General features: G+C 47.2%; 1 protein-coding gene across 1 annotated transcript in view; it reads right to left on the bottom strand.

The window, feature by feature from the left end:
• Window positions 1-24,551, bottom strand: part of ZNRF3 (zinc and ring finger 3) — an 80,477-nt gene extending 55,926 nt beyond the window's left edge. Inside the window, exon 1 of the mRNA XM_045289657.1 lies at window positions 24,426-24,551. Coding sequence (XP_045145592.1) covers window positions 24,426-24,551 — 126 coding nt within the window. The remainder of the gene's footprint in view (window positions 1-24,425) is intronic.
• Between the last annotated feature and the right edge of the window lie 963 nt (window positions 24,552-25,514).

Here is a 25,514-nt window from a genome sequence, read left to right as displayed (position 1 = left end):
CTCGCTAGCATGGGAAGATGGCTCTTCGTCATCATCTTCCCTCTGCCAGCCAGGCGTCCAACAGACGGGGCCACTTTCCCCCCGAAGCATAACCACAAGAGCAGGGCTAAAAGAGAAACGTCTTGGGATTCCCTGAAACCTAACTTTAGACAGTCTGGGCGAGCTGAGGCCTTCTGGGAAAGAGATGCAGTGGGCATATCTGCTGGTATGTGGCTGCCAAGAGTGGGTGGCTCTTAAGTAGCACTGGGCTTCTCCACAAGGGGGCCAGTTGGACAGAAATGTGTCCATCTGTCCTGTAATGTGTAAAGAGTTGGAACCACCGCCATCTGTGGGCTCAGCTTCTAATTCAAAGGACAGAAGAGATGTGTTGAGAGTGAAGGAGGCAGGTTTCAGGTGAGCCCCTTGCCAGAGCCTTGCCCGAGTCTCATCTGTGAAGGGGCTGTGACTTTGAAAGCCGATGCACTCAGCATGAAACAGCCCTCCTAGAACTGATTCCAAAATGCCTGGTTCCCCGGCATTTTTGAAGGCACCCCATGCCAAACAATTTAATGACAACTTTGTTAATAGCCCTTTAGGGTGCATAAAAATACTGTCGTACACACTTCACTCAAGTAACAAGGTGAAGGAGGAAACCTGCCTGAGAGGCCACCGGGTGTCCTCACTGCCTCCTGTTTTGGTTATCTACAGCAGATGCTGACTGACTAATCATCTAAAATCGATCCCTCAGTCAGCAATACTCTGGACCCAGAGAGCTGGCTCATTTGCCATTCAGAGAGTAAAGAGAAGTTTGAAAGTGTGACAAGGTTAGTGGACCAGGCTGTCCTTGGGGCTATCCTTGTGGTCATTTTGGGAACTCAGGGGCGGTCAGCACCTCTGCTCCCATCAAACCAGCAGGGCATCACGTGGAGGCTGAAGTGACAGCCCCTCACTGCCTGCCACCCACTATCATGCGACCTTGGCGGCGGGGGCGGGGAAGGGTCTCAAGATGCCATTCTCCCGCCCTGCTCTGCATTTTGTTCACACCTCTCTTGTCCTCTGGAAGGAAGTTCAGAAACTCCACCAGTAGTCTAAGCATGCATTTGAGTATCCCAGTGGGGCTCGGGGAGGACAGCATGGGAGCCAACTTGGTCACCAACTTCTGTAGGGCCAGGTGACCCAATAGCTCCACCCCAGATCCAAACTCCCTGTTTCAGATTTGGTGGGGTGCAGGGTCCCCTTCCCCGCTGTGGTGGGCCCACATCATCGGCTTGTTGCTTTCTTTCCCCCAAGAGGATCTGGTTACACAGAGAAGCTGGAAATTTCTTTGCACACAAGCAGAGACATGGCAGCCCTGTGAAGGCCCCGGGGTGAGGATTAAAGAAAAACAAAATGGAAACGCTTCCATCTCTAATTAGGGTCTTCATTTGCCAAAGAGCCATTCCCCAGCAGGAGGATTTACATTCAGGCCGTCTCTTGGAGTTCCTCAGAAAACGTCTCCCAGCAGGTTGGTTCTTTGGTTCAGGCTCCTTTGAGCCAACAGTTTCTAGTTACTTAGGAAGAGCTGACTGCAGATTGTTTTAACTGGCCTGGCGTCGGCAGCCAGCTTAGCTGTGTGAACAATCTCCCATTCAGAACCCAAAGATAAAAGCACAGTTTGGTTGAAAAATCTTAAAAAAAAAAAAACCCCAACAAAACAAAACTTGGGAATTACAGGTTTTAGAGCTAGCATTATTTTTCTCATACACTAGGGTGCTCCCCCCTCCCCCTTGGTTTTCTGCCAGCAAAGCCTGCATCCTGGCATCCAGCCAGCTGCCGGCCCCTACACTTCCTTGCCGTTCACACCGCTGGGCTGTGGCAGCTGGCCACTGAGTGCCCGTTTACAAGAGGCTGCCTGCAGCCAACATGCCGACCCCTGGGTGCTCACAGGGCACCCCCTAGACAGTTCTGGAGCGGCCAGCGCTGCTGTAACACATGCAGCCAAGGGCTGGCCCAGGGAAGGAAGGATTCTCTTCCTTTCTGTGATTCTCATGGTGGCCATCAATTACAAAGCTGAGATATGTTTGTATAACCCATGTTAAAAAAAAGAGTAAGGCCAGCCAGTGATGGCTTCAGGGGCAAGCCACCAGGGCACGAGAGAAAGAGCGCCACAGGATGGGTAAATGGGGGCCCTGAGTGCGGTCCGTCACGGGTGACCAGGCAGGTTCCATCAGGCACCATGGTTCTTATTTCACTTGAATTTAAAGCTGTTGGGGGTCCTTAAAGTGTTAAAGGTTTAAAAAAAAGTGTTAAAGGTTTTAATCTCTTTTGTTTACTTAAAACAGGGCTGAAAAACAACAACAAAAACAGCAATGGCGATATAAGTGACATCACAGAAATGTCTGAACTGATGATCCACTTGTAGGCCTAAGCACATGCAGTTCCTGTTCCCCTCCTCCACTCATGACTCCTCTGCCAGCCCTTCCAGGCGCTCCCTGGAAATGCCTTGCCTGGCAGGGGATGTTCTCCGGTGCCCTGAAACTATCAGGCCTGGTGACATGCACACATCCTGGCTCTGGGACATGCCGTGCATGACTTCTGCTCCTCCTGGGCCCAAGGGTGGAATTTCCTTCCCTCCCTTCCTCCTTCATTCTTGGAAGTCCAGTCTCATCTCTCCTGTGAAGCCTCCCTCCTGGTCCTGGAAGGCTCTCAGGAAGAAGTGACCTCTAAGTCAAAAGGAAGGAACCCACAATGGCCCCCAGAGCCCAGGCAGCCAGGACAGCAAACATAAAGAAGGGAACAGTGGCCTGAGGTGGGATACGTGGTCAAAGCATTTGCCTACTCAGAGGTTAGTGGTTTGAGTCCACCCAGGGACACCTTATTGAAAAGGCCTAATGATCTCGATCTGAAAATTCAGCCACTGAAACCCCAAATGGTCTACTTGGACACACCTGGGAATCGTCATGAGATGAAAGTGACTCACTATTGATCAGCAGGTATAAGACATGAGGTAAAACTTAACACCTTTTACACATCCATGGCTTCAATGACTCCAAAACCAACTGTACTGCCATCGAGTCGATTCTGATTCATAGAGTGACCCTATAGGACAGGGTAGTAGTGCCCCCGTGGGTTTCCAAGACTGTAGATCTTTACAGGGGTGGAAAGCCTCATCTTTCTTCCTTGGTGTTTTCAAACTGCTAACCTCAAGGTTAGCAGACCAATGCATAACCTACTATGCCACCAGGACTTCTCTTAATTTACTAACTCTCAATATGTAACTAGATACAGCTTCTTGGTTACGAAGAAAATGAACAGGCTATCTGGGCTATAGGGCAAAACCAGAACTGACTGCCCTCGCCCTCCCAACGAGGAGAATGGTATCAGTCAGTAATCTCCTTCTAAGGGATCACTCAGTTCAAGTCTAGAGTAATCACCGATGTCGTCACCCACACACATCTGAACCCAGACCCAGGACATACCTGATTGTCTTCCTAAAGTTCTGCCCAGAGAGAAGGCACAGAAAGGAAGTGCTGCTCACTGTATCCAAGAGGCTGTGCTAGGTGAGCTGGACAGTGCAGGAGAAAGGAAATTCATAGGTAAAGCCCTGAAGGTCCAGGTGAACCTGAATGTCAATCCCATTTTCCTGCCCTCTGCTAAGGTAAACCACACCACCATTGATTTCTGCCTGTCATATTAGATGAAGACTCTCAGGTGAGTTAGCACAGAGCCCAAAACGAGGGAAGCCATTGCTTCCAGGGCCTCAGACCAGAGCTCTGAAATGGATAACCCTGGGGCCCTAGTGTGGGTAGAGTGAGTACATGGCTCATCAGTCTTTGCCACACCTCCAAAGCCTGCTGCTTTTGAGTCAATTCTGACTCCCAGTAGCCCGATACAGCGTTTCCGAGGCTGTACTGCGTTATGGGAGCAGACAGCTTCATCTTTCTCCTAGTGGACTTGAACAGCTGATCTGTCAAAGTTGGCAAGGCTTATCTAACAGTGCCACCAGGGCTCCTCTGCGCCACCTAGGGTTTCCTAATAAGAAAGGAGATACCCAAATTTAGCCAACCCTTTCTTCTTAGAATGCTCAGATTCATCTGACAGCAGCTAGTCCCTCTGTGCAAGGCCATTGGGGCTCGAGGCCTCAGGCAGTCCAGGACATTCCCCCACTTCTGCACAGCCAGTGTACATGGTCCCTGAGCCATCCATGGCCTAGATCATGTACCAGCAGCACGGATCTAATCCCAGTTCCCTCCTGGGATATCACAAGGATTTGGGACCATAAGTGAAAACATTTGGCCCACAGTAAAGAGTGTCACCAGGTTATCAACTATCATGGCAGCCAGTCTCATCCTTCGCTGCTCCCGTAGGCGTGCAATATATGCCACCATTCCTGCCTCTGCATGCGTGTCCCAAGGAAATGCCTCCAGGGGAATTCTGGGTATTTGGGGCCTAGATGGATCTAAGAGAATCCTGTGCTGGTATAAAAACCTAGGTAAATAAGCCCCAAGCCTGAAGTTTTAGCAAAACTCTTCAAGAAGGACGAGTTAGTTGCCAGTAGGACTTGGAGCTCACACCACCAAGGCGCACTGTCTCCCAGAAATAGAAGAGGTGCTGCCAAGACTGCTCCCTGGGTTCCCACTGCACACAGGAGGCTAAGGCACATGCTGGGACCCCTGGCGGGCTCCCTCTGCAGAGAACCAGCCAATAGGCTGCCAAGGAAAGCCATCAATGATACAGAAAGAGAACATCAAGGCAAAACAGCCCATTGAAACCACAAGACCCCTGATCACCCCCCACCCCCACCCTGCAGCCCCCATGGAATTCCCCATGGAATACCCTCTTTCTCTCCGCAGTACAGTGAGCTCAAGGCAGAAAGGAACATTCTTGGCTCCCAGCTAGGGAGGTAGGTTTGGCATGGAAAAGGTAAGCTCCTCAGAGGACGCTCACCATTTCATTCCATTGTCACCGTGCAGCAGCCTTCTGAGGGGATTAAACCACTGACCCTTTCTCTCCGGTCAGACGGGAGAGATTTCATTCTCCTGCAGTCCTCCACAAACAATCAAACAGAAAACAGAGGATTGTTGGGAGGAGTCTGTGGCCATGGATGGGCGAGCAGGCAGCACCACCCCAACCCTAACTCTGGGGACCGGTGCCATCTCAGCATGAATTCCATCACAGCTCAAGAGCTGAGAGTGGGGGCAGCCGCTGCATTCATTCTCTGCTGGCCCAAAAGACATAGCTTCCCCTGAGAAAGTTCTGTCTGGACTCAGCTGCCCGCCTGGCTCTTCCCTGTCCCACCTCCTATTCTGGGAGGGCTGGGGCTTTACTCTATTCTGAAAAGCCTGCTGCAGAGAGGACTGGGGCAGTGGCCCAAAGATCCCCAAGGGGGTACATGAGAACCCCAGTGCAACAGTGTGTGCTGTAGCAGCACACTCTCCTGTGGGTACGTCTGGGATATTCCACGGCATCCCCAGCAAAAGCCAAGCCTTTTCTCCAGGCCAACCAGGGTCACCATGCATCCCTGGGGCAGACAGGGCTCAGCGAGAAGGGGAAAGGTTCCCTTTGAAGCACATGGCGCCAAGAGCTTCCCAGTGACCATGGAAACAGGCTCAGTGGGTTCCCAGCCTGAGAACCCAGGGGAGCAGCAATGCACAAAACACACACAGGGCTGAAAAGAAGGGACAGGAGGGGCGGGGTGAGGGGCCGGCAACAGCTCTGGGTTGGCAGGAACTGAGCGGCTCCCTGGTAGGAAAATCCGGCCAAAGCAGCCAAGCAGGTTCCCTGGGTTTCCTTTTCATCCCTGGGCTTTCTTCTCGCTCTGTCCTGCCCCTCATCAGATCAGTAAAGCGGGCCTTTGGCTGGCCTGCAGGCGGGCGGGAGCCTAGTATGGGGGCGGCGATCAAAGGGGCCGCTGCTCCCCTCCCTCGCCGGGTCCCTGACGGTGGCCACAGTATTGGGCCCTTCCAAGGTGATCCTGGTCGGCCCCGGGGAGGGCGCCAGGAGAAGCGGTCTTTATGCCTGCCTTCCTCGAGAAAGACACAAAGCCCCACTTCAAAGGAGGCCGGTGGCTGGCAGATCAGCATGCCTTCTAGGGTGGCTCTGTGCCGTGACAGGGAAAGTAGCCACCAAGCCTGGCCCATTTGGGGGTGCACTTGGAAGCCAGATCCTGAGCCCAAGGACAGGCAGCATCACTTTCCAGTGGTCATTTTCTGCCTTTCTACCCTTCAGCTGATGGCAGTTTTGGGTAAACGGCTCTCTTTTCTAAGGTCTTGCACCCCTTTTTATAGGTTCCTAGTTTAAAACGGGGAGAAAGCGATGAGTGTTTTCTGTTTTCATCCAGGAAGAGGAAACAATGTGATTCCCCCCACTTTCTGATCAGACTCTCTGCCACAGTGACGTGGGGTTGTGGGTTGGCGGAACCCGAGTGAGAGAGAAGGCAGCACTGGGCTGGGCCTGTAATCTGAGACGCCCATCAGGTTCATTCTCCCTTTCTTACCTGTGTTGGGCTGCCAAAATATTTACCTGACTTCTTAACTCTAAATCTCTGGAACACACCTGGAGTGCCTAAAACAGGCAATTTTCCTATTTTCTCTTATTCCCAGGAAAGAGCCCAACCCAAGCAAAGATGGCAGACAATGTAGAGAGGGCTCAAGAGGGTGGGGCAGTAAGGTAGCCTGCCTACATAACAGCACCAGACTCAAGAACTGGGTGCTGGCTCCCTGTCCCTGCTGTTGCAGGCATCATGGCAGGGGTGATTGTAGGGGGTGCGGGGTGGTGGCACTGCAGGGCAGGGCAGAGCAGAGCGCCAAGCTAACATTGTACAAGGCAATCCTTGGGCAAAACAAATCAATTCTATTTTGACCTTTAGAGAAGAGTGGATTTCTATGCCAGCAAAAATCCCATGTGGTAGCCAAGTACCTTAAAACACACACACACACACACACACACACAGAAAGCAATTGCATTGTAATGTTGACAGAGGGACTGAAGGACATATCACATCAAAATTGAGGCGTTTCAGGTGATAGAAATGATCCAGAAATAACTGCTCCCGCCTCCCCCCACTAAATTTCCTGTCAGCTTTTATGAAAAAGACTTTGGGGGAAGAGTCTTGGGACACCACTAGCTCTGTCTCCCCTGGCCACGTGCGCCTATCCATCAGCTCTGGTTTCTGCCCAATGATTTCTGAAGTGCAATTTGCCAAAGACAAAGGGCCTAAAGTCAGCGCTTCCAGACAGGTAGTGGTGTACGAGTAGAACAGACCAGAAGATGCCCACACTGCCTGCTGGTACCGTTCCCAGGAGTAGGGGAACATGCCTAATAGGCCCTCTCCCACCCCAAGAACAAGGAAGGGCTGGCCATCAGCTGTTGCTAGGTGCCCTGGAGTGAGTCTCACTCATATCAACAGTGTAGGAAGTGCCCCACGGGGTTTTCTTGGCTAGAGCTCTGGCAGCACATTAGGTTAATCACTGGGCTCCTAACTGCAAAATTGGCAGTTCAAATCTGTCCATCACTCACTCCTTGGGAGAAAAGAAGGCAGTGTGCTCTCTTCAAGAGCCACAGTCTTGAGAACTCGGTGGCACTGTTCTCCTCTGTCCTTGCCGGGTTGCTGTGAATTGAATACACGCAGTAACAGGGAGCAGAAGCTCCCTGGGAGCAGATCACCAGTCTTCTCTCCCTCAGGGCTGCTGGTAGGTTCAAACCACCAATCTTTGGGTTTGCAGCCAAGCACTGAAGGGTGTGCTCCTCGCCATCTGCTAGGGGGATTCTTTTCAGTTGGTGTGCAGCAGCAAACCTTTGAAGGGAAAATGATTTTGGAGAAAGTTTCCAGATTCCAAAACTTCTAAAATGGAGCCCCCAGGCTGTCATCTTTTCAAAGGACTCAAAGAAAGGAAAGTGGCAGTGGGAGGCTGACTGGCAGCTGTGAGTCACCCACGTCCATTCTGCAGCGTTGTTACAGAAATGCCTGTGTGTTAGCAGACTGTCATGTGTTCCCTCACTTAAGACTGATGGGGTGTAACCTTAACCCATCAAAAGTGGACTCTGCAGCTGATGAGTTGTGGCATCGGCAGCCATGGGCACCTGAGGGGATTCTGGGAAGTGGTAGGCCTGCGTCTTTTGAGACCGTCATTAGTCAAAAAGAGGAGGAGGCTTAGGGTAGCACTCTGGTTGTCTCTGGTGACCTGGGGTTGCAGGAATCGCTGGCACCCCTGAGGCACCTTGAAGAGCAGGGTGGCTCAGGTATCCAGGTGGAGAGCAAAGGTCAGTGCTCTCTACTCACCTTTCTGCCCTATGTTGGCTTAACAGCTTCTGAAGTGAAAGAGCATAGATTCCTTCAGAGAAACCTCAGGAGGGCCTTAACTCGATGGCAATGTAAATTATTACAAAAAAAGAGCATCTTAGTGATGGAACAAATCTTCTAATAATGGCTTCTTAGATATGACACCAGAAAGCAATACCACCAAAACAAGGAGAGAAAGTGGCCTTTGTCAACAGTCACTTCTGTGCTTCAGAGTGGGAAGGCAACATAGAATAGGGGGAAATATTTGAAGACCATGTGTCTGGCAAGGGACCTGCACCTAGAATACATAAAGAATTCTTAAAATTCAATGTATAAAAGATACATTGAGCAAAAGCCCTAGAGTCCATCACAGACAGGCAAATGACCCTATAAGCACATGCATCATTAGTCATCAGTCATCATTAGTCATCAGGGAAACTCAAATCAAAACCACAGTGAGGGACCACTCCATTTCCACAAGGATGGGTGGAATCAAAAAGACAGATAACAAGTGGTGGCAAGGACTGCAGAGACTGGAGCCCTCAGACATTGCTGGTTGGAATGTGAAGTGGGGGAGGGGCTGCTGGGGAAAGCTGAAAAGTGGGAATCCTCAGAGATAAACAGAGTCGCCATATGACCTAGCAATTCCACTTCCAAGTAATTAAAACCTATTCACACAAAAGTGTACTCACACACAGAACTGTCACTCCCCCATGTCTATTCTTCAGCATTGTACCTAGAATCTCCCTTGCTCTCTACCTGGATACCTGAGCCACCCTGCACACCAAGGATCCTACAGAGGGAGAATGTAGATCCTCAGGTGTGCCAGCAATTCCTGCAGGTCCAAGTCACCAGGGACAAAGAGGGCACTCCCACTCAGCCTCCTCCCCCTTTCATAACAGCACTAGTCATAATAGACAAAGGAAACGAACAACCAAATGTCCATCAATCGGTGAATAAGCATATCCAAATACAAAATATGGCAGATCTGTACAAAAGAATGGCGCACTGGTGGGGTAGTGGTTACACCTTGGGTTGTGATCTGCAAGATCGACAGTTGGAAACCACCAGGCACTCCTCGAGGGCAATAGATGGGGCTTTTGACTCCTGTAAAGAGTCAGTCTCGGAAGCCCACAGAGGTAGTTCTGCCCTGCCTTATAGGGTACTATGACTCAGAATTGACTCGGTAGCAGTGTTTTTTTTAGATGAAAGAATATAATTTGGCAATAAAAGAAATGAAGTACTGATACAGTGTACAATGTAGATGAAGCCTTCAAAATATTATGTTAGCTAAGGGGAAAATGCCAGTCATAAAGACTTCATAGTCTTTGACTCTATATAAAGTACCCAGAATGGCCCATCTATACACAGAAAATAGTTTAGTGGCTGTCCATGGATTGGGGCAGAGGAATGTGCTGGGGGGAAATAACTGTTTCTGTGCCACCCAGTTTGCTGTGTAGTGCTAAGGTTTAATAGCTCAAGGCATGGCAATTGTTGTTCTCTACTTGCCTGGAGCAACAGAAGACGGAGAGGCAGGAGAAGGAAGAGAAAATGGAATGGAGGACAATTTTCTTTTCTTTTTGGACAATTTTCTTTATAAACAAACTGCCTCCTATTAACAGGAGATCAGAAGAACTGGATGGTGCCCATTTACCACTACTGAGTATTTTGTTAGAAGAATCTTGATCAAAAGCAGGGGAATGCAGAACAAAATTTCAAATCCTCATAGAACCCAGACTTTCTGGAGCCATACAGGCTGGATAAATCCCAGAAAAAATTGGCCTGAGGTAATATTTAAACCTTGAACCAAAAATGTTAACTTGTCTTCTTAAAACCAAATAATAGTTCAGCTTAACTAGTAAAAATTATCTGCCTTAAGCCTTATGCTCTTTCAAGATCCATCCGTATGGGATCAAAGTGACAACAGCCTGAAAGAATGAATGGGCAGAAAACTTGAGAGCTCATGTTAATGAGAAAGAAATCATTCTAAAAAAGGAGGGTGAGAACTATTATATAATGCAAAGAATGTCATTCTTCATCGCTGAAGAAATCAGGAAGAAACGGTGTCCCTGTAAAATGTTTCAACTTCTCAAGAAAGCTAAATAAAATAAAAGCAAATGAAAGAGTCATTTGAAAAGCATTTTAAATGCCGAAGAATTCATTCCTCTAAGAAAAATCCACGTTTAGGATCACCCATGAACAAATGAGAGGTCTGGAGCACACGCTGGTAAAGTATTCTGCTAAACAAGAGACTGAAGGTTCCTGTGGTGGAGGTGCCTTGGAAAAAAGATCTGGCAATCAATTTTTGAAAAATGAGCCCATAAGGCCCTTATGGAGCAAATCTACAGTAACAGTAAATTAATTAATAATCTCCTAGGGGAATGGAATTTGGAGCCCTGGAGGTGTAGTTGTTACTCTTCAGGCTGCAATCCGCAAGGTTAGCAGTTTGAAACCACCAGCTGCACTGAGGGAGAAAGGCTTTCCTTTCCCATAAAAGTCATAGTCTGGGAAACTCACAGCGGGGGTCTACCTTGTCCGAAAGGGTCGGAGGTATCAACTCCATAGCAGTGAGTTTGGTTTGTTTTGGAGGGGGCATGGCATGGAAGGTTATACAATGAGTATAAGAAAGAAGAAAATGATTTAAAGTTGATTGTGGTGATGACTGAATAACCCTTGATATAACTGAACCACTGAATTGTATGATATGTAAATTATCTCAGTAAGACTTCACAAACTCTAAGGAGCATATTCTATTCTGTGACAGAAGGGATTGCCGTGAGTTGGAATTGGCTCAATATCACTATCTTTGTTTTGTTTTGATAGACAAATGAGCAAGGTACCAGAAGAGACCATTTGCAAAAGCGTATGAAAATATGCTCGGGAAATAAATAGAAATGAAAACAATGAAGTACTTTTTTTTGCTCTTTAAAATTAGCAAAAGAAATGTGTTTGTGATGACAGGTGATGCTAGCATTGTTTCTGTGAAAATGATTCACTCTTTTTACACTAATGGCAGGCCAAAATGAGAGAATTCTCGTGAACAGCAACTTGCACTTATTTACATCGAGTCAAAAAATATTTCATTTCCTTTGATCTATAGTCTCTTTCATGGAATACACTACTGTGGGAAAATAATTGAAAACAAAACAAAACAAAAACTCCAATCTGTCTTACACAAAGAAAGCTTGCAGTGTCCTTGCAAGGGTTAAAAACAGCCTCAATCCAATTCTTGAACCCGGAGAAAACAGTCACCAGCAACCTGCCATGTTCTCATCACGATCACAAAACAGCCCTCATGGTCAGGGAGCTGATTCCGACTCAGAGCAGCACTACAGGACCGGGAGAACTGCCCTGCTGCACTTCTCAGGATGGAGCTCTTTAGAGGAGTAGAAAGCCTCATTGTTCCCCTGCAGAGCACTGGTGCTTTCAAACTGCTGACCTTCCAGCCCAACATGTAACCTAATATACCACGAGGGCTCCTCTCATCATAGTAGGCAGACATTAAAATCATAGGTCATGAGAATAATAGCCAAGTTGTGAGATAATGAATATACATGTTTAAGTCTTTTAAAAGGATAGAACAGGTGTTACACCTTCATGATGAACTAACTACATTAAAAAGCAGGCTCAGGAAAGAAGATCTGAAGTACAGTCAAATGCTGTATTGAAGAAGTACTTCTGGTATTTTGTCTCCCTTCTCTTTCCAAACTCTCTCTAATTAACCAACTATTTGTTGTTATTTGGTACTGGAGAGTCACTTCTGACTCATAGCGACCCCACATACAGCAGAATGGAAGACTGTCCAGTCCCGCGCCATGCGCACAACTGTTATGTACGAGCCCACCACTGCTGCACAGTGTAGATCATCTTGTTAAGGGCCTTAGTGCTGGGCCCAGCGCTAGAGACTGGGGATAAAATCAACCCACTGGCAATTAGGAGACTCTAACTCATGGTCACCCTTGAGAGCAGAGCCGAACAGGACTGCTCCATGGGTTTCCGAGACTGGACATCCTCAGAGAAGCAGGTGACTTCATTCTCCTGCCCGAAGGCTGAGGAGTTTGAGCTGCCGGCCTACCATTTAGTCCATTGTGCCGCCAGGGCAGCTACACAGGGTCTGAGCCAAAAAGCCACGAAGCAGTGCCACCCGAAACCATAGAAAGACAAAAACCACCAACTCACGACCTTCTAGTCCCTTCTCACTCATACCTCTCCAGGGTTCTAAATCTTTACGGGAGCAGAAAGTCCTATCTTTCTCCGAAGAGCGACTGGTAGGTTTGAGAACCACTGACCTCATGGTTAGCAGCCCAATGCCTAACCACTTTACCACCAGGACTCCTAGGGTACACTAGCGGTTGTAAAAAAATGCCATAATGCCATGAAATAACAACAATAATATATAATTTATCAAGGTTTCACAAGGGTGGGAGGGTGGGGAAAGGAGGGGAAAAAAGAGGAGCTGATACCAAGAGCTCAAATAAAAAAATATTTTGGAAATGTTGATGGCAAATATGTACAAGTGTGCTTAATACAATTGAATGATGGATTGTCATAAGCTTAAGAACCCCCAATAAAATAATCAAAAGAATGTTATAGTGCAAATGGGTGCATAAGCAAATGTGGTGAAGAAAGCTGATGGTGCCCGGCTATCAAAAGATATAGCACCTGGGGTCTTGAAGGCCTGAAGGTAAACAAGTGGCCATCTAGTTCAGATGCAACAAAGCCCACATGGAAGAAGTACACAAGCCTATGTGATCACAAGGTGTGGAAGGGATCAGGTACCAGGCATCACAGAACAAAAAATTTTATCATTGAGAATGACGGGCAGTGTGGAGTGGGGACCCAAAGACCATCTGTAGACAACTGGACATTCTCTTGCAGAAGGGTTGCAGGGAGGAGACAAACCAATCAGGGTGCTGGGTAGCAACGATGAAACATACAACTTTCCTCTAGTTCCTAAATGCTTCCTCCCCCCACCCACTATAATGATCCCAACTCTACCTTACAAATCTGGCTAGACTATAGGATGTACAGTGGTACAGACAGGAACTGGAAACACAGGGAATCCAGGAGAGATGATCCCTTCAGGACCAGTGGTGATACAGGGAGGGTGGAGGGAAGGTGGGGTGGAAAGGGGGAACCGATTACAAGGATCTACATGTAACCCCTCCCTGGGGGACGGACAACAGAAAAGTGGGTGAAGGGAGACGTGCGACAGTATAAGATATGACAAAATAATAATAATTTATAAATTATCAAGGGTTTATGAGGGAGGGGGGAGCGGGGAAGGAGGGGGGAAATGAGGAGCTGATACCAAGGGCCCAAGCAAAAAGCAAATGTTTTGAGAATGATGAGGGCAACAAATGTACAAATGTGCTTGACACAATGGATGGATGTATGGATTGTGAGAAGAGTTGTATGAGCCCCAATAAAATGATTTAAAAAAAAAAGAAGAATGTTATCGTTCTCACGCACTAAGAACAAAATCAATAATAATGATAATAATGGTTCCTGGGGGAGGGGGGTGCAAGAGGATGGGGATCAAGGGGAGCTGATATCACACAGTTCAAGAAGAAAGAAAATGTTTTGGAACTGATAATGGCAGCAATTGTACAATCATGCTTGATCTAAATGAATTATGGATTGTTATAATATCTGTAAGAGCTACCAATAAAATGATTTTTTTCTTAAATCAAGAAAAAGACCAAATAATTTCTGTTACCAAGGGGAAAAGTGAAAAAGGCAATGAGGGCATCGAGGGTTACAAGCTGGGTTGCTAACTGCAGGATTGTCAGTTCAAAGCCATCAGCCACTCTGCTGGAGAAAGAGGAAGCTTTCTACTGCCATGAAGATTTTCAGCCTCGGAAAAACCCTGAGAGGCAGTTAGTTCTCTTCTGCCCGGTAAGGTCGCTGTGCGTTGGAATTGACTAGATGGCAGCAAGTTTGCATTTTCGGTTTGGCCATAAATTCTGAATATAACATTAACATGAGGGGTTATACAAATTAAGAATCAATCAATTAAAACTGTTGGATAAAAGAAAAACTCTAATAAATCATTTTGCTATGCTTAATTTAATTTCTAAATATCAAGCCAAAGTAACACATTCGCTGTACAGCTCACACTCTTTTCTCTGAGCTGCACCGCAGGGTTAATGTGAATGTTATTAGGTTTACCGAGTCAGCCTGACTCACGGCGACACTGTGCACAACACAAGCAGGTGATGCTGAGTGGACACAAAGAGACTGTTGTCAGGGGCCACCCAGTCGGTTCCGACTCATAGTGACCCTGTCTGTGTACAACAGAACAAAACGTTGCCCAGTCCTGCACCAGGCTCACAACTGTGCGCATGCTTGAGCCCATTGTCGCAGCCACGGGGTCAATCCATCTCCTTGAGGGCCGCCTTCTCCTTTGCTGCCCCTCTACTGAACCCAGCATGATGTCCTTCCCCAGGGACTGGCCTCTTCTGACAACATCAGAATACACTGATTACATTGATACAATGGTGAAAACTCTAACAACAGTTACATGTGGGGTTTGTTGCTACTGCTGGGTGTCATTAAGTCAATCCTGATTCAAACACTGCCCGGTTGTGCACCATCTTTACAAGTGCTGCTATGTTTGCGCCCACTGTTGTGGCCACTGTCACTATCAGTCTAATCGAGGGCTTTCCTCCCTTTGTGCTAACCTTCACTGCACGTTACCAAGCCTGGTGTCCTTCTCCGAAGACTGGTCCCTGCAATAGCATGCCCAGAGTATGTGAGACGACGTCTTGCCATCCTCACTTCTAAAGCGTGTTCTTAGTGTTCTGTCTATACTCCCAAGATGGATTTGTGCATTCTTCCAGCCAGCCATGGAATAGTCATTCATCAAATAGTCTTCCTCAACATAATGTACATGCATCAAATCTTCTCCAGTCATATTCAGTCAATCTTCCATATGCAAATGAGACAAATGAAAACAGGATAGCTTGGATCAGGTGCGCCTTACTCTGCAAGGTCACCTCTTCGCTTTTCAACGAGTAGATTTTCCCAATGCAAGGTGCCACTTGATGTCTGAAGTACTGTTTGAATGGGACCTAAGCATTTGTGGATCCAAGTAAAATGAGCTCTTAGACAATTTCAATCTTTTCTCCCTTTACTTGTTATGTATTAGTCCAGTCGTGAAGATTTTTTTTTAAATGTTGAGGTATAACCTATACTGAAGGCTGCATTTTTTTTTCATCTCCATGGGTAAATCCTTCAAGTTCTCTTCACTTTTAGCAAACAAGGTTGTGCTGTCTGCATATTACAGGTTGTGCTACAGTGAAGGCCAAGTACTATTTATTATACAGCATAAGAAATAGCCTAATTTTCCGTGGGCTGCCTAGTATTGTAGGCAATGAATACTCATAGCCAGCAAAGATGATGCCGAATTTTAAGTGTTTCAGTATTCCAACGGAGTCGTTGAGACTGCCTGGAAGTTATGACACAGCACAAAAGACCAGACTCAGACCACACGCCCAACATCTGGTTCGGGAAACAAGATGGCCAAAGCAGAAAGTTTCCCGAACCTTTGATCGAGTAAGAGCGACTATTCGGTGTGTATATGGAAACCACACAAAAGACAGAAATAAGAAGAAACTGCATTTACCGGGAGTCTGAGCACATCTTGTGAGCCAGGCGCACACACTAGGAGCTCCGAGTGTCTCTCTCCTTTGGGCCTGACTCATCTTTCTGGCTAACCTCCCCGGACTGGTATTTTACATATCGTGAATGCTTCTCCAAAGCAGACAAGTGTTTTGAGCACTGTATGTTCTTAAAGAGCTATCAGCGCATCACATTGACAATAGCTACTGAAAGGTATGAGGCGCAAGGGTCAGTGAGTTCATGCTAATGGGGGAGGAACCCTTTGGAAAAGGGTGAGCAAGTTGTACAACTCGAAGAGAGTAGCCTCCCACTGAATTGTACAAGGAGATGTTTCAAATAGGTATGTGTGATATGTGGTCTGCTGTGCATATGTTCAAATGACCAGTGAAACAAATTCTTTTTTAAGAGGCTGATTTAAAAATGGGAAGGAGCAGACAAGGACAGCGGTTGCTTGTGATGGGCTTTTCTGCTGGCTCCTCACAGCATCTCCACTTTCCCAGGGCAGCCTTGCCTGTGGTCCTTGTTTCTTTGCTCAGAGCCTGCCCCAGTCAGTGTGACAGCAGCAGCAAGGCGGCCAGTGGCCTGTGTCCTCTGGCTGGCAGACACACTGTTTCTTCTATTCACTCTCTCTTCAAAACACCCCTAAGCTTCCAATGGATTGCCAAGAATGGTTTTCAGTTAGTCTTTTCTTAAAGCTGAAAATATCTCTGATCTACTTTAAAAACCAAACAAAAAACTAGAATTGGGGTTAATATCCTCTTTTAACCAAGATGTTACTGGGAGGTTTAGATGCAGAAGAAAAGTATCGAATTAAGAGTTTGGAAATTTCAACTGAGACCAGTGACCTCCGAAGAACTGTGGTGTTCCCTCAGTTTTCCCTACACATCATGCCAATCTTTTCTTTCTGATCTATTTTACCAAGTTCCTTAAAAAAAAACAACAACTAAACATGGAAGGTCTTCACTAAAACCAAGAACACCCTCCAATCATGATGACACCAGATGACAGGGTGGAACTGTCCCTATGAGTTCATACGATAACTGTCTATGGGAGTAGAAAGTCCCATCTTTCTCTTACGTTGCGGCTGGTGGCTTTCCAATTGCTGACCTTGCTGATCTCAGTCTAACTAGTAACCACTACGCCCAAAGGGCTCCTAAAACTAAATCTAAGGAACCTTCCACAATTCCTCTCTGACCAAACACCAACTTCGCTCACCCTTAAAACAGAGCTCCCCTGTGTTGGGAAGAGTACTTTCATTTTCAGAGAGAAAATGGATATTTGTTGGGTTCTTACGTATTAAAAAACTAACATTTAAGATTCTCACAATAACCATTGGGGGGGGGGGCGGAGATGAAGAAGATAAAGGAAATTAATCAACCCAAAGTGACCCAGAGATCACATGGACGGAACTACCACTTGCACCCAGGCTGTTCAACCTCTCACACAGAAATAGGCACGTTATGTAACACCACTCCTCTTAGATTGTTAGGCTCACCATTTACATCAACACAACAGGCCACAGAGGCGTCCACGGTCCCGCCATTTCCCTGGAGTGTCATGGGCACAGCAGAGGAAGAAGTGGCATTTCTGGTGTTCTCTGGGAGAGACAACCTGGGCTTCGTGCTAGGACAGGTCTGTGTGTGTGACTGCTGAGCAGGATCTCTGCTTCTACTACGGATGCCAGTAATAAGCCTCTCTACCCGTTGGTATTTCTGACGGGAGACCTAAAATGTCCCCATGAAATTCCTGAATAGTCCCTGGGGGCAAAATCACCCTCAGAGGAGAACCAGCGAAGTAAAAGGACCCCTATAGCATGCCTTAGAAAGGAATGAAACAGGGAAGGATCTGAGGCAGGTACATGGGGTGCTACCAGGATACCAAGACACTGAGCTGTAGTCGTGGTGCTCTCTCTGTATGCAGGTATGTGACAACTGCTCTCCTGGCTTTGCTGCCCAGAAGAGGTCTGGCAAGGCCAATGCCTGTGAAGTCATGCAGCTGCCTAAGACCATGAGACAGCCAGCTGCCTTCTCCCCTCCCCCACAGTCAAACACCCCCCAAGGGTTTCATCCCCACCCCCTGCCCCTCAGGTGGGGCTCTCACATCAGAGGGCTGAGTTGGTCTTAGCCTAAGGTCTGGGACTTTGGTAGCTCCAGGAAACAGACACTGAGACTGAACACCCAATCCGAAATGAGCAGCTTCAGGACACGTTCCCTCACCCACACAGCCTGTCAATATCTCTGCATTCTCCCCCAAGCTCTCAAAAGCTCCTGTTCCAAGGTTCTAGAAGGCAAGACTCAAGGTTCTAGCCCCACTGCAAACCTCAAAGATATTAAGACCTTCGTCACTGAAGTTCAAATTTCTTGATGGTACTAGACGTAGAAAACAGAAATCCATTGGTTTTATTTCATTTGCTAGCCTTACTATGAGTCAGCAATGACAGTGGCAGCGAGTATGAGTTTGGGGGTGTGGGCCCAGAGGGGGTTGCCCTTCTAAACCTGAACTGCAAGACTGGTATTTCATGACCACACATTCCTCTGAATTACCTGCTTTGTTCTCTAGTTTCTTCTTGCTTTTCTCAACTTTATGAGAGGGTTGGCTTCTCCCGCGGCTGAGCTCTATGAGACAACCTTGAAAGTGAAGACACTCTTAGGCCTGTGTCCTCAAATGTTTGTTCTCCCTCGACACCTTCAAAAATGGTTCACAACTCCAAAGCACTTGTGTTTATGTGGGCTGTGTCTATTGATGTTTACCATATTAAGAACCGAAACAGACATTTTTTAAAAAGGCAAGCATACATCCCATGAGCTATCAAGAGCAATAAAGTCGTCATAGGTCACGATGTCTCTCGAAAGCCTGAGAGAAGACGATGCAAATGCAAATGGCACACTAGTACCCCTATGGAAGCAGCTCTCATCTTGTGGGTCGCCCTGGAAGGGACCCAGAGCCACATATTGCAAAGCACTGGGCTTAGTGGACACCTACACCCAAGCCAAGCCCATTGCCGAGGTCCTTCTGATATACACTGGCCCTGAGACACAGAGAGCCGCCCTGCGGAGGCTTCCCAGGTCCTCATCTTCACGGAGCCAGATTGTCACACATCTTTCTCTCGCGGAGCAGGCTGATGGGTTAGAAGCACCAACATTTCAGTTAGCAGCCGAACACTTACCCACTGTCCATCAGGGCTCCTTGGAGATGAATGCTACATCATGATTTTAGTAGCTTTGACTTTTTACCAGAAAACCCCAGAAGAGAAAGGTCTCAGTACGTAACAACTCGACCCAAACCCCTCATCACCATCACCATCACCCAACTGTCCCCCTTGGGCTATTCTCCAGTCCTCTTTTTTTTTTTTAAGTGTCAACTCTTGCCCATCACTCTATTACATACCCGAAAACTCAAAGCCAAACTCACTGCCATGGAGTCAATGCTGACTCTTATGGAGCCTCCTGTGGGTTTCCGAGACTATAACTGATAGTCCAGAATTTCTCCTCTGGGGCTGATGGCGGTTTCCAACTGCCCACCGTGCGGATCACAGTCCAACACTTAACCACTACACCACCGCGTATCAGGTTCTGCTTAACAGTTGGTGAAGAAATGCAAACTGTTTTGAATTTCAATTAGCCTCTGTTCCACGAGATCATGAAGAGAGGGTGCTCTTAGCACCACACCAAGTACTCGATGAGCCCCTGGCCATGATGGCTGCACTTCTATCACCACGAGCAGGTTCTGGGATACGTGTTCTACAAATGTCTCTTGGACTTTCACACCAACCCCAATGGCAGCAGTGGCCCCATTTCACAGATAAACAAAGGCTGAGTGTGTTTCCTCTGGTCTTTTTATGAACCACGCCCAACATCCCCTTAAGCCCCAGGCCTCTTTCAGGGATCTATCTCCTCAAGAGTCTAGTCATCAGAGTCTGCACAGTGTGCGGTGTGTGGGGAGTGCACCAAATCAGTAAAACCTACACATCACAGAACTACTCTGCTGGGCTTCCTTGGCATCATCTTCACACGGGCCGATCACCAGGTCTTTCTTCTGTGTGTTGCTGGGTCTTTTCTTGCCATGGTCAATTCCGACTCGGGGTGACCCTACATGTTACACAGTAGTACTGTCTAGTAGCATCTTCTTGGCTGTTATCTTCAAGGAAACAGATCTCTGAGTCTGTCTCCCATTAAGTCATTGGGTAGGTTTGAACTACCAATCTCTCTGGAGCTGCCTGGAGCTTCAGGTGTTGCTCCATGAAGGCTCCTTGATACCAGATATAGTGGTGTTTGACTCTACCTTGAGCTGTGAGACTGGTACCAAGTGAACTCTGTTCTATATTAGAAACTCATGCACACCTTGCAGGGAGCCTACGAGATGAAGTCATTGAGGTCAAACATTTAATCTCTTACTGGGACCATACAAGATGTTTCATAAGACCATCAACAGGGGTGAATCATCTAGGTCACCTGGTACAACATAGGTCATAAAGGTAAGGTGCTACACCCTAGTTTGATGAATAGCATCTGGGTCCTAGAAACTTGTGAAATGGCCATCCAAGACACAACTATTGGTCTCTTCCGATCTGAGCAAAGGAGAGTGAGCAAAGCCAACGGCTCATGGAAGCAGTCAGCCCAAAAGACTCACGGTCCACAAGGCCACAGCTTCCTCCGGCCTAAGACTAGAACTAGAGGGTGTCTGACCAGGCACACTGTAGAAGGGCCCGGTTAGAGTGGGAGCAAAATATAGAACACATTTAAATCAATTTTTGTTTAAAGCCAGACTTACTAGACTGAGAAGAGATCAGAGGAATCCTCGAGACTATCACTCTAATATGTCCTTTTATCCTGGAACGGAAACCATTTGCAGGCTACCGTTCAGCCAGTTAAAAGATTGGTCTATAAACAAACACTATCACCTGGCAGGAATGTGCTCCTTAGAAAATGGGCAGTATTTGCCCAAAGCCAAAGATGAGGCAGCAAGGCGGGGCCAGATATTTGGGGTGGGGGGGTGTGAGTGGGTATTGGAGGTAGCGCCTACACCTGTCCTTGAATTATTGAATGGGAAATGAATTTTCTATGTAAACATTAACCTAAAACACTGCATCATCTCTAGGGAGAAGATAAAAAAAGATGCTTAATAAACACTGACTAAAGGGGGTAAAAGCATCCTCCACTTGGCAGATGGCTTAAGGCCCCTACTTTTCAATAGAGAACTGTTCAAAAATGTCACTTCTATTGTATTTTAAATGTCCTAGGACTCAGACAGTCACGGGTCAGAGTACAACAGCTAGACTCTACCCAAGTTAAAACACCAAGCAAAGATTTTAAATACAGTACAGAAGCTCAATATACTAGCAGAACAAGGAATCTAGAACAACCTCCTCACGGTAACCAAAGAAACAGAGGCCCAGCGAGTTGAGATCTGCCCATGCCTGGTCCCAGGCTGGACCGGGCCGGAACCCTAGCTGCTGCCTCCCTGTGGGCGGCTCAGTGGCACCCTTATTCAGCCTCTCTCTAGCTGCTCCTACTGTCTGCACCTCCTCCCCTGGAATCCAGAAGATTACAAGGAGGGGCTCATAAATCACTTTTTGCTCCTGAGTTTTACAGTGCTCTTTTCTAAGGAGTTCAAAGGCACTCAGTAATAAACCAAGGTGATGAGTTTATGCCTTTTGCTTTTAAACTAAAACTTTATTTGAACTCCTAGATAGGCATTTACTTTTGTTTTTGTTTTTCTGAATTTAGGACAATCCCCTCGAATTTCAAGATTTTGTCGTGGCATTTTCTGTGGGAGGGTAGTCCTGGGAGAGGGTGGAGGGCACACCTGAGGAAGCTGGCTCTGTGTCCCAGCTCTAATCTCCCCCCACTCTCCCACAGGCCTTTCTGAAGGCTGGACTGGGCCGAGGCTGGCAAAGTCCTCCCTTCCAGGTTTTCCAACAAGTCTCAACTCAGACACGAGGAGCCCCCCTGCCTCCATATGTTGACGACTGGGCTGTAAGCTTCTGCCTCTCCCTCTTCTTGTGCGGGCCCCCAGACATGGATCCAAAGGCACACCACCTGCAGAGTGCCACGCTGCCTTTCTTCCCTGGTCTCTCCTTGTTGTCCTCGGAAGTTCGGAGAAGAGAATGCACAGTGTGCAAAGTTAGGTGGTTTTTTTTTTAAGGAAGCAGAGAGAGAGAGAGAGAGATCTAACTCATAGCACCTCCTGCACTCCCCAGGTTTTAAACAAATGATCAGGGTTCATCTGGCCCTTTTGCTAATGATTGTACTCAGATGTCAACCCAGCGGCTTGGCCAGCACACAACTGCTATAAACAGAAAGGTGGCGGGTTGCTGAGAACCTCATGCATAGACCCTGGCCCTCCACATGCAATATGTTTTGGAGAATGAATCAACCTGAGAGGTATCTAATGTTTCAATATATGTCTACAGAGTTTTTATTCCCTGGTTTCACAGGTCAGTGGGCAAACCAGACGAAGCTTGCTGTCCCAGTGGCAGGAGAGAAATGGCTGGGTTCTGTGAGCGACTTTAACAAGTCCCACCACCACGACCCAGGACAGAATAGGGTGACTTCCTGCAGGCTCTGTGCCAACCTGTTTATAGGCATCAAGATGGAGCTGTACTAGATGAGGGCACACCAACGCCAGCCCAGGAGTCCAGCCCTGAAGAAAACAGTGGAGTAAGGAGAGTAATGCTTACAAGGAAAGCTCTGTTCCCAACTTTAGGATATAGCTGGAAAATCTCCCAGGAAAGCACTAAGATATTCTCGTGGGGGTCACTGTTCTCTTACCATCACTAAGCAGCTCTGGGCAACTCTCAGGGCCTGGGCCACTTAATATGTCTTGATTCAGATTCTCAGATTGTCAACCAAACGGCTAATAATAATTGGCGTGTTTTTTCCCAAAGGGTAGGAGAACTTGATAGGCTCTGAAGGCCCTCCCTTGGAAGACACACAATTCACAAACAAGAGTGGGCCTGCGAGGGTCTCCTGATCAGAGGTCTGTCCGGGAGTGCTGGCTGGGGAGTTTTCAAATCGAGTGGTCCACAGCAAAACCAGCTGTACCTCCCCAAAAGACTATGCCCTCCAGGAAGCCAGGAACTTGAACCATTTCTCCCTAACCATCTCCTTCACCTGTGCCTAGAGCCACACCATTTGAGACATTTACTAGCAAGCCTTCAGACCAGAATCCTAAGGAGAGGCTAACTTTCCTCTAGCCAAGATTCTGCCACCTTTCTCTGCATTGTCCCCTCTATTTAACAGAGCCACCCAGGGTCCAACAGACATTACCCGTTGTGCTCTAAGATTCTGGACAAATGGCTTTCCAAAGTTAGTGTACTTTTGTCTTAGCTTGGAGTCAAAGGTAACACTGACCTTGTGGGTGAGCAAGTCTTTTTTCTATTTCTAAATGAGATGACAAGAGTCAACAGCAGCAGACCTCTGTTGAGGGCTTACTATGCTATAGAAGCCCTGGTAGTGCGGTGGTTACATATTGGGCTGCTTACTGCAAGGTTAGCAGTTCAAAACCACCAGCCACTCAGAGGGAGAAAGAGAAAGCTTTCTATTTCCATAAAGAGTTATAGTCTTAGAAACCCAGAAGGATAGTTCTACCCTGCCCTATAGGGTCTCCGTGAATTCGCATCGACTCGATACTATGAGTTTGAGTTTGGCCATGCACCAGGTAGACCTTTGGACTTCATCTCATCTCCCAAACCATCCTATGAGTTAAGTTCTGATCAAACTTAACTCACTGCTATCGAGTTGATCCTGACCCATGAAAACCCTATAGAATAGGGTAGAATTGCTCCTGTGGGTTGCTGAGACTGTAACTCTGTAAGACAGTAGAAAGCCTCAACTTTCCCCCAAGGAGCAGGTGGTATCTTCGAATTGCTGACCTTGCAGTTAGCAGCCCAAGAATACCTACTACGCACCACAGGGAAAGGCCATAATTCCTGCTGTTCCAACATCAAAAAATGCTCTAAAACCACAAAGCTCTTTCATAATTTGTTTGGCAGCCAAACAAAATGGATGTCAAGTCATCAGGAAGTAAGTCTGAGAGAGCCAAGTCAGCACTTTAGTGTCTGTTAGTACAGACTCTAGTGATTCCCTTAATGTGGACACAGGTAAGCTTCTGCTACACAAATATGAACATGTTTGACTACCGAGTGCTGCCTGAGCTCCCAAGGGCTACTTCACATAAAGCATATGCACTAGATACCATCTCAAAGCCCCAGATCTCCAATTTCTGAAATATCTTGCCTGAAGGGCATCAGAAAAGGTATTATGAATTTCTATTAACAGCCCATTACACAGATGACGGTTAATGAATGGAAAGGAGCTTGCCCAGGGCCACACAGTGGGACCGTGGTTGAGCCAACAAGACCCTAGAGATCTGGAGGATGCAAGCAGTATGCTGGTCGGCCACCACAAGACAAGACATGCCTTAGTCCTCAACCTGGGGTTTCAGTGAAGAAAGGGCACTCTACCCACACAGGTCTCCTCCATAGCCAAGTGTCTGCGGGATGGGGAAATGGAAGGAGACCACCAGCCACAACGGGAGCAATTGCTGGGGGATGGGTGCTTACCTTGCCCAGGACAGTGAGGCATGGTTTCGGGTCCAATTCTGGCTGTTCCAGCTTTACCACTCCAACCCAGCCATATTCATACAAGTCCTCTTCATCATTGTTATTACACAGGCCCAGTGGGTGCATCTACAGAAAGAGAGAGAGAGGGAAAGCATCAATGGTCAGCCTTCAGGTTGAATGGATTATTATTATTATATTATTTGGTCTTTCTCAACTGTAACAACCAAAACTAGCCTCAAAACTTAAAATGAATGGGGGAGGAGGGGTTGTATCAGCTTTTCAACCCACGGAAAATGCTAATTCAGTGCTATGAGTAGAGACCCAGGAGAAAACAATAGAGCAACTGTAAATATATATATAATTTTTCACGGTAAATCTATTTTATAGATCCTGTCTCACAGCTTTGTAAGCAGGGGTCACCCAAGTTGACACCACCCTGATGAGTGTTGGGAGAGAAAAATAGCACAGCTCCCATAAAAATGCCAATCTAAATAGCTGAGAGGAGACTGCCTAGATTGGTGTCCCAGTTGTTTTGTTTCCAAACTGTAAGGACACATCTACCTCAACTTAGGCTAAAAGCACCTAAAGAGGCATGAGGCACTCGCGTGCAGGGCTGCAGAAACACTGACAACATTAAGGACATCCACAGGCTGGCGGAGAAGAAACTGGGAAGACGATGGAGGAGCACAGTAAGCCCGAGGGGGAAGAAGAGTCACAGCAAGAGACGGGAGCTTGGAAACAAGAAAGGAATTTGGTCTCCTGCACACTCTCACAGGTTCTTAGGCAGAAGAATGACATAATTTCTGAACATAGACCTTTTATGCCTGAACACAAGGGACAATTCTGAACGAGAGACCAGACCTTTGGCATTCCACAGAACAGTAAGAAAAGGGTTGTAAGGCCATCTAGCTCAGAAGCAACAAAGCCCACATGGAAGAAGCACACCAGCCTGTGCGATCACTAGTTCTTGAAGGGACAGGTATCAGGCATCATCATTAAAAAAAAAAATCTTATCATAGTGAATGAGGGGAGGAGTGCGGGTTGGAGACCCAAAGCCCATTTGTAGGCCACTGGAGATCCTCTTGCAGA

The sequence above is a fragment of the Echinops telfairi genome, unplaced genomic scaffold (assembly GCF_000313985.2).
Source record: "Echinops telfairi isolate 266 unplaced genomic scaffold, ASM31398v2 ScPeMD7_29;HRSCAF=101, whole genome shotgun sequence".
NCBI classification, from domain to species: Eukaryota; Metazoa; Chordata; class Mammalia; order Afrosoricida; family Tenrecidae; genus Echinops; species Echinops telfairi.
The sequence above is the reverse complement of the archived record's forward strand: the minus strand, read 5'-3'. Positions and strand labels throughout refer to the sequence as shown.